We start from the raw sequence: 8,778 nt of genomic DNA, 5'->3' as shown, positions 1-8,778 counted from the left end.
CCGCGGCCGCGGCCGCGCGGAGCGCCGCCGCGTTGCGCCGGAAGGCGTCGGACGCCGGCGCGAGCGCCGCGGCGCCCTCGGCGAGGAGCGCGGCGGCGTCGCCGGCGCCGCCGCGCTCGTGGAGCACGACGGCGAGGTTCGCGAGCGCCTCCGGGGCCCCGGGCCGCCGCGCGAGCGACCGCCGGTACGACACCTCGGCGCCGTGCCACTCTTCGCGCCGCTGGTAGATCCACCCGAGAACAAAGTCCGCCGACGCGGCGACGTCGTCCGCGGCCGCGTCGCCGGCCGCCGGCGCGAGCGCGAGCGCGGCGAGCAGCTCGCCGATGGCGACGTCGTAGCGGCCCGCCGCCGCGTGCGCGGCGCCGCGGTCGTAGGCCGCCGACGCCGCGCCGACGTCCGGCGCCGCGGCGCAGGTTGTGACGAGGAGCAGGGACAGCCACTGGAGGCAGCCCATCTGTCATCTCTCCATCGTCTGCTTCAGCTTGTTTTGTTGAATCTGCAAGAATCAGGGCAGGGGCTGCCTCCCCGGTCCTCCGTCTGGGGAGCGTCGACGCCGCGCCTCGCCCTTTGGCATGGCCGCCCTCGACGACGCTGTGACGTGCGCCATCTGCCTGGAATCGACGGACTTCGCGGCGCTCCCCTGCTGTGGCACACACGAGGGCTCGACGACGCGCTTCTGCCACGACTGCGTGGTGCTCCTGTGCGACCATGCCGGCGGTACGGGTCGCTGCCCCCGGTGCCGCGCGTGGATCTCCGTAGAAGATGGCGCCATCGTCGAGAAGGAGGCCATGGACCAGTGCATGATCTGTCGGCAGACGCGCGTCATCGTCGACCGGTCCATGTGCGATGCGTGTTCTCTGGGCATGCGGTGAGTTCGCTCGTCCTTTCATCGCAAAACGCTCGTCTACTGTAGTATAAACAGGTACCCGCTGCGCTACGAGTGCGAGGGCTGCGGGAAGCACCAGCGCATCGGCCATCCGATGTGGCGCTACCAGGCGAGTCCGACGGAATTCGGCACGACGACGTGGGCGTGCCACCGCCTCTGCCGCCGGCAGACGAACTGGAGGCTCATCGCGGAGGACGTCCGCCGCGTTCCCGACGGCGACGCGCCCGAGTCGTGGGGGCGCAGGGACGAGTGGCTCCGGAGCGTCCGCGAGTACCGCCTGCGCCGCCTCGCGGAGGGCCCGCCGGAGCCCGACGAGGGCCGCCGCTGTACCCTGAGTTAACGACCGTCATCGCCGCGCGCAACATAAATCCCTATGGGCGTGTCTAGATGTACGTTGATCGCTCGCGCAAGACCTACTGGGCGCATTGGAAACTGAAGCTGTGGTGATCTCAAGATCTGAGAAAACGCATCTCACCGCGATTCGGAGAGCAATTGATTCGTTCGAAGCGCAATGCGTCTCGCCGTCCTCGCTCTCGTCGCGGTGCGCGCCGCCGCGTTCTCGCTCCGCGTGCTCCACGTCAACGACCACCACTCGCACATCGAAGCGAGCGCCTACTCCTTCCTGACGACGATCGAGGAGGACATCGCCTACGGCGGGTGGGCGCTCATGGTGAGCGCCTTCGCGGCGCTCGCCGGCGACGGCGAGAACGTGCTCAAGGTGCACGCGGGCGACGCGATCACGGGCACGAGCTACTACTCGCTCTTCGACGGCGCGCCCGACGCGGCGGTCAGTCCTTCCGGCGTCGCGGCGAACGCGCGGGGATTCGCGCGCGCGCGGCGGTCGAGGGAAATCCGCGACGAAGCGCTCACCGAAACCCGTCCCGTAGGTCATGAACCAGGTCTGCTTCGACGCGTTCGCGGTCGGGAATCACGAGTTCGACGACGGCGACGCCGCGCTCGCGGACTTCCTCGACCTGCTGGCGGGCGACGGGGCGTGCGGCACGGCCGTCCTCGGCGCGAACGTCGCGCCCGGCCCCGACTCGCCCCTCGAGGGGCGCCTCGCGAGCTACGTCGTCAAGGCGTACGGCGACGACGCCGTCGGCGTCATCGGCGTCGACGTCGCGGGCAAGACGATGGCGTCGTCGAACCCGGACGCGGGCACGACGCTCACGGACGAGGTCGCGGCGGTCGAAGCGGCGGTCGCGGAGCTCGAGGCGCAGGGCGTCGACAAGATCGTCGTCGTGAGCCACGTCGGCTACGACTTCGACGTCGAGCACCTCGCGACGCTGCGCGGCGTCGACGTCGTCGTCGGCGGCGACTCGCACTCGCTGCTCATGCCGGGCGCCTTCGACGCGACGTGGACGCTGGGCACGGCCGGCGAGTACCCCACGGTCGTCGAGAACGGCGACGGGGACCCGGCGTGCGTCGTCCAGGCCTGGCAGTACGCGGGCGTCGTCGGCGACCTCCGCGTGGACTTCGACGCGGGCGGCGTCGTGGCGGCGTGCGAGGGCGGGCCCGTCTTCCCCGTCGACGAAGCGACGGACGACGCGGTCCTCGCGGCGCTCGACGCGGCCTACCCGTCGGGCTTCCTGCGCGTCGCGGCCGACGCGGCGACGGCGGCGGCCGTCGGCGAGTACGAGGCGCAGATCGCGGCCTCGTACGGCGCCGTCGTCGCGACCTTCGACGACGCCGTCTGCCTCGACCGGTTCCCGGGCGAGGGCCGGTCCGCGACCTGCGACCTCGCCGCGACGTGGACGCGCGGCGGCGGCGTCTGCAACCTCGTCGCGACGTCGTTCCTCGCGCTCGCCCGCGAGGCGGACGTCGCGGTGCAGAACGGCGGCGGCTGCCGCGTCGACATCGCCGCGGGCGACTTCACCATCGAGGACGGCTACGAGGTCCTGCCCTTCTCGAACACGATCGTCACGCTGGACCTCACCGGGGCGCAGCTCGTCGACGTCCTCGAGGAGGCGCTCGCGCAGCCCCTCGACGACGGCGGCTCGACGGGGTCCTACCCCTACGCGGCGGGGCTCCGCTTCGCCGTCGACGCGTCGCGGCCGCGCGGGTCGCGCGTCAGCGGCGTCGAGGTCAACGCGCGCCTCGCGGGCGCCTGGGCGCCCGTCGACGCCGCCGCCGTCTACGCGGTCGCGACGAACGACTACATCGGGGGCGGCAAGGACGGCTACCACACCTTCGGCGCGCTCGAGAGCGCCGACACGTTCCTCCTCTACACGCAGTCCTTCCTCGACTACCTCGAGGACATCGACGGGCCCGTGCCGGCCCCCGACGAGGCCGACTTCTCGACGACGTCCTTCACCGACGCGGCCGGCTGCCTCCACACGTCGGCCAACGTCGGCGCGTGCGCGCCCGCCGAGGACGAGCCCCCCGCCGCCGAGGAGGCGGACGACGGCGCCGGCGCGTGCTTCTCGGCGCCGGGCGAGGCCCTCCGCGAGGCCTGCGCCTGCGACGCGACCTGCGCGACCTGCGGCTACGACGCGACCGCGTCGGACTCGGTCACGGGCCCCGACGACTGCATCACGTGCCTCGCCGTCGGCGACTGCGTCACCGCGATCTACGACGACGGCACGGGGTCCTGCGCGCCGTGCGAGTCCGACGGCGCCGCGGCGCGCGGCGCGGCCGCGGCCGTCGCGGCCGTCGCGGCCGCGGTCGCGCTCCTCTAGGCCCCCCGAGGCCATCCAAGCACCGGCCGACGAGGCCGCCGCGCGCGCCGCCCGGACGCGCCGAACCCGCCTCGCGCCACCCCCGACCCCCGAGCCGCCGCCACCACGGGCGCGCCTCTACACGTGCACATACACAGAGCTAACGCCGCCGCGCGACGTCGAGGAGCCACTCCATGAGGACGTAGTTCAGCACGTTGAACGGCGCCTGGCGGCCGTAGACGGGCAGGAACCCCTTGTAGAGCGCGAGGACGCCCTCCGCGCGCACGGTCCTCGCGACGCAGTCCGCGGGCCCTCGGTACGCGCCCGCGTCGTCGGCCCCCCGCGCCATGAGCCGCGTCTTGACGATGTCGAAGGGGCAGCCCGCCGCGGCCGTCGCGAGACCGCCGCACAGCGCGGCGACGAGGACCCCGGCGACCGGTCGGCCCTCGCCGACGAAGGTCCCGGCGACGCGCTTCGACGAGTCGTAGGCGGCGATGCCGGCGCCGTTCACGGCCGCGGCGCGCGCGACGTTCGGCGCGAGGCCGCCGAGGAACGCGCGCGCGCCCTCGCGGCGAAAAACCGACGCCGCCGCGGCCGCGGCGGACGCGTAGCGCCGGGGCCGGCCCTCGAGGACGCGGCGGCCGTCGGCCTGGAGCCGCACCTTGACGACGTCCGTCGGATTCGCGAGCGCCGCGGCGCCGCCGCCGGAGAGCGCGCCGGCGGAGATCTGCGCCCAGAGCGGCGCGGCCGCGTCGCCGGCGAGCGCGTCGCGGACGTAGGGATACGCGAAGAAGCACAGGCCGCCGTAGGACGCCTGCCGCGCGGCCGCCGCCGGCAGGCCCGACCAGAACGCCGTCGGGCCCTCGACGCGCGCGACCTTGGCGGCCATGCTCAGAGGGCCGAGCTTCGGCGCCGACGGTGGCACTAGCTCGTTTTGGAGTTGCAGCCGCGTCTTGAGAAAGTCCATGGGCAGCACGACGGCATCGGCGGCGACGCAGGACGTCGACGTGCACGCGAAGCGCAGCAGCGGGCCGCAGGCGTCGGCCTCCATCTATTCAGCTCGTCTCACTCGGTGTGGCAAAATAAGTTCACACAAAAGTTCAAGCTCCAAATCTCTTCCTACCGTCGACGCCATGGCTGCCCCCGTCGATCTCGTCGGCGCGCCCCACCTGCAGAAAAGGGAGCAGCGCGACGTCGACCTCTCGTCCTACGTGGCTCCCGCATCGGACGCCGCGGACGACGCCGCGGCGGACGAGGTGCGGAGACCCTGGCCCCGGGACCTCTGGCTCCTCGTCGACGACGTGAAGAAGGCGCGGCGGCCCGCCGAGTCGCGGCGCGTCGTCTGCCTCTGCGTCGTCGCCACGGCGCCGTCGCAGCGCGGCGCCGTCGCCAACTGCCGTCTAGCGCGCGCGCACTACGCGGGCTGGCGCGTCGTCGTCTTCGCGTCGCCGCGCGTCGACGCGGCCGTCGTCGACGAGCTCGGCAGCTGGGGCGCCGAGGTCCGCGTCGTCACGGCGCGCTGCCGCGACTTCCAGCTCCCGCTGCTGCGCTTCGCCGTCGCGGGCGAGGTCGGCGTCGAGTGCGTCGTCTTCCGCGACGCGGAGAGCCGGATCAACGCGCGCGAGGGCGCCGCGGTGCGCGACTGGCTCGCGACGGACGCGGCCTTCCACGTCATGCACGACGCGCCCGACGCCGACGCGCGCTTCATCGCGAGCGGCTGCTTCGGCTGCCGGTCGACGGACGACCGCGAGCCGCCGCTGCCGGACGCGCCCGCGGCGCTCGTCGAGTTCGTCGACGGCGGCGGCGACGACGACCTCGCCTGGCTCGAGATCTACGTGCGGCCCGCCTGCGACGCGGCGAACACGGTGCACCACTCGAGCCGGGGCGCGTTCCTCGACGACGGGCCCGCGCGGCCCTTCCCGGAGACGGACTACCGCGGCCGCGTCGGCGAAGCCGCCGGCGACGCGCCCTGGGACGCGTTCCTCTAACTTTGGGGTTGGTGTGACCGTACTACGACTCCTTTAGGAAGGCGCCCTCGGCGGGCTCCGCGCCGACGACGGCGGCGACCGCCGGGGCCTCGGCGGCCTTCTCGACGTCGTCCGGGTCGCCGAGGACCTCCTTCTCGATGCGCGCGTTGCGCTCCATGAGCTTCTCGCCGACGAGCTGGAAGATGTAGAAGGCGACGAGGCCGCTGGCGAAGAGGACGGCCGACGTCCAGCAGAGGTGGACCGGCTCGCAGTTCGTGCCGCGCCAGCGGCCCGCGGAGCCGTGCTGGACGCGGGGCCCGTCCTTGTGGCACTTCCGGTGCGTCCAGGGCCGGACGACGATGAGCGCGCCCACGAGCTGCACGAAGTCCGTCACGTAGACGCAGGTCGCGAGCACGAGGCGGTGCACGTGCGAGCCGACGACGGACCCGAGCGGCGCGCCGACGACGACGATGGGCGCGCACACGGCGAAGAAATCCCAGGCGAGCGCCTCGAGGCCCTCGCGCATCATCCACTTGCAGTAGCACATGGCGATGACCGTGTTGATCGCCATGAGCACGACGGACGTCGGCGTCGCCGTCTTCTCCGAGACGCGGAACAGGAGCGTCAGCACCGAGAAGGAGCAGATGTCGATGCCCGAGCCCGCGAAGGACGTGAAGATGCCCCCGATGAAGCCCGCCGCCAGCAGGACGAGCGCCTTCCAGTTGAGCACGAGGTTCGCCCACCAGTAGGGCGTCAGGTCCGCGGACTTCCAGATCTCCGGGATGTGCTTCGGGTCCAGCACGAGGTAGACCTTCCGGCCGTGGATGCGGTTCAGGTAGTAGAGCGACGCCGCGAAGGAGCCCCAGATGACGACGAAGTACATCTTCGCGTAGGGCGGCGTCAGGACCGGCGCGATCTCCTCGAGGCCGTAGATGAGGCCGACGACGCCGCCGACGGAGCAGTAGGTGATCGACTTCCACTCGACCCGCACCTGCATGTAGAGGATCACGAAGGCCGCCGCCGTCATGCCCACGGATTGGATCATGTAGCTGAACTGCTTCGCGACGTGCGGCTTGACGTCCATCGCGAGCGTCATCACGGGGAACGCGACGGACGCGCCGCCCTCGGACGTCATGCCCGCGACCATGGACCCGAAGACCATGGTCACCGACATGTACCAGGGCCGCACGTCGCCCCGGAGCAGATCCACAGGAGGTGTGCCATTGGGGTCCCTGTACTTGCGCATCTGGCCCACCTTGTCCGTGAACTTGTGCCACGAGTCCCAGCGGATGAACGCCGTCCACCAGACGACGTGCACGAGCAGGAACGGGATGGCCATGGCCAACCTAGACGTGCGCGTCGTTCCCTCGCGCGCGCGACACGTTCGACGGACGCCGGCGCGCGCTGCTTGCGGTACTTCACCGTCCACTCGACCTTGTCCGCTTGCAGCTTCTCCTCCAGCGACGCCTCGAGGCGCTGGCCCTCGCAGAAGTATTTCAAGCAAAAGGCTTTGCAGTCGGTGGGCTCGCGCACGTGCATGACGTCGTCGACGGGGTGGCGTCGCTGCGCCATGACGCTCAGACGGTCTCCGCGCCCACCTCTGACGAGTCGCCGAAAATGATAATTGCTTGCCTCGCCCGAGGGATGTACGCTCGGCGCGGCGGCCCCCGGTGGTTACGACGCGGCCTGGTAGGGCTCGGCGGAGACGACCTCGGCGAGCTCGGGCACGTCCTCGTCCTTGACGATGACGTAGGTCGCCTCGTCGGAGCGGCGCGCGGTCGCGCGCGCGAGCGCGCCGCGGACGCGGGAGCGGAAGCGGCCGTAGGGCGTCGTGCGCCCCGCGGCGGCGTCGTCCTCGACGGCGGCGACGTAGCAGGACAACACGATGCCGCCGACGAAGAAGACGCCGACCCAGAACCAGCGATTCGTGAGCACGGAGCGCGCGCCCGTCGGGAGCCGCGGGCTCGAGTGGTGGCCGCGGGTCGACGTCGTGCAGGCGTCCGCCGACGCGCCGAAGCCCGACGCCGCGCAGTAGTCGAGGACGAAGAGGTCCCACTGGGAGAAGAAGCTGTAGTCGTAGGAGCCGTGGAACTCGACGCCGACGCCCGACGAGCCGCGCGCCCAGTTGCTGCCCGTGCCGTCGCCCGTGTCGCCCGTGTGGACGCCGACGCCGTCGGCGCAGAGCCCCCGGGCGTTGAAGTCGAGGGACGTGCCCTCGAGCGTGATGCCGACGTGGGCGTCCGCGTAGCGGCTGTAGCCCGCGTCGCAGCCCATGTCGTCGTCCGCCGCGGCGCCGACGTACTCGGCGAAGAAGGCGGCGCTGTAGTTCGCCGCGGCGGTCGCGCGGCTGTTCTTGACGAGGCGGAGCGTCACGGCCCAGGCGGAGACGAGCGTGCTCAGGTCCAGCGTCGTGCTCGACCACTCGCAGCGGTCGCCGTCGTCGTCGGCGGGCGACGCGTCGACCGTCGTGTTGAGGAGCGCCTCGCTGTAGTCGGCGAGGAAGTTCGGCAGCGCGGTGACGTCGACGACGGGCTGGCTCACCATGACGGGGAGCAGGTCCGGGAGGCCGCGGGCGTTGGACTCGGAGCCGCCCTGGGCCATCCAGCCGCCGTCCATCGCCTGGGCAGGACAAGAGTGCGAAATTCCCAACTTCAAAGGCTCCTCTCTCGGTCGTTTTCCACTCGTTTCGGCTGATTTTTGGACGAGCGATCATCTCTCGGAACGGTCTCGAAGCGTGGATGCTTTTTCCAGAACGCGCGCGCGCGGAACACTCACGTTGAAGCGACGTTGAATCACCCTTGTCCAGCCGCCGTCCATCGCCGCGAGGTCCAGGCCCACGGCCGCGCCGGCGCCGCACTCGCCCGACTCGTAGGCGCTAAAGTTCGCCTCGTAGGCGCGCCCGACGACGCCGGAGACGACCTCGACGACGTGGCCCGTGTGCGGCACGACGACGCGCGCCGAGTAGAGCGTCTCGCCGCTCGCGTCGGACGACGCGCGCGCGAGGTAGGCCACGCCCTCGCGCGTCCAGAGCCTCAGGTGCGGGTGGAGCGTCGGCACGTAGAAGGTCACGCCCTGCGTCGCCCACTCGCTGTAGGTCCACGAGTCGCTCGCGAAGGCGTTCGCGGCGACGAAGCTGTCCGCGAAGTCGCACGTCGTCACGTCCTTCTCCGGCGTCACGTAGGACGTGAAGTAGTGCATCTCGAAGTTGCCCAGCGTCGTCGCGACGACGCGGTCCGCGCACTCGGCCCCGGCGCAGGCGTAGGACGCG

The 8,778-nt window shown here is 71.7% G+C and overlaps 4 protein-coding genes across 4 annotated transcripts in view; 2 read left to right on the top strand and 2 right to left on the bottom strand.

Annotated features, from left to right (window-relative positions):
- AURANDRAFT_70956 (hypothetical protein) overlaps positions 1–1,226 on the top strand; it is a gene marked incomplete at both ends in the record, with an annotated part of 3,875 nt that extends 2,649 nt beyond the window's left edge. Inside the window, one exon of the mRNA XM_009035620.1 lies at positions 923–1,226. Coding sequence (XP_009033868.1) covers positions 923–1,226 — 304 coding nt within the window. The remainder of the gene's footprint in view (positions 1–922) is intronic.
- A 171-nt stretch (positions 1,227–1,397) lies between these two features.
- Positions 1,398–3,564, top strand: NTD3 (putative 5'-nucleotidase; the record flags this gene model as incomplete). Its single annotated transcript, XM_009035621.1, has 2 exons — positions 1,398–1,673; positions 1,774–3,564. 2 exons carry the CDS (start codon positions 1,398–1,400, stop codon positions 3,562–3,564), a joined length of 2,067 nt encoding a protein of 688 aa, XP_009033869.1.
- Positions 3,565–3,703: 139 nt separating this feature from the next.
- On the bottom strand, positions 3,704–4,594 carry AURANDRAFT_21590 (hypothetical protein; the record flags this gene model as incomplete). Its single annotated transcript, XM_009035574.1, has 1 exon — positions 3,704–4,594. The coding sequence occupies one exon, from the start codon at positions 4,592–4,594 to the stop codon at positions 3,704–3,706; it is 891 nt and encodes a 296-aa protein (XP_009033822.1).
- Positions 4,595–5,553: 959 nt separating this feature from the next.
- On the bottom strand, positions 5,554–6,855 carry AURANDRAFT_21412 (hypothetical protein; the record flags this gene model as incomplete). Its single annotated transcript, XM_009035573.1, has 1 exon — positions 5,554–6,855. A coding segment is annotated over one exon (1,302 nt), but the record flags the coding sequence as incomplete, so codon positions are not given.
- Between the last annotated feature and the right edge of the window lie 1,923 nt (positions 6,856–8,778).

Source organism: Aureococcus anophagefferens, assembly GCF_000186865.1.
Source record: "Aureococcus anophagefferens unplaced genomic scaffold AURANscaffold_3, whole genome shotgun sequence".
Lineage (NCBI taxonomy): Eukaryota > Pelagophyceae > Pelagomonadales > Pelagomonadaceae > Aureococcus > Aureococcus anophagefferens.
Note: the sequence above shows the minus strand (reverse complement) of the source record. Positions and strands in the feature narration are given on the sequence as shown.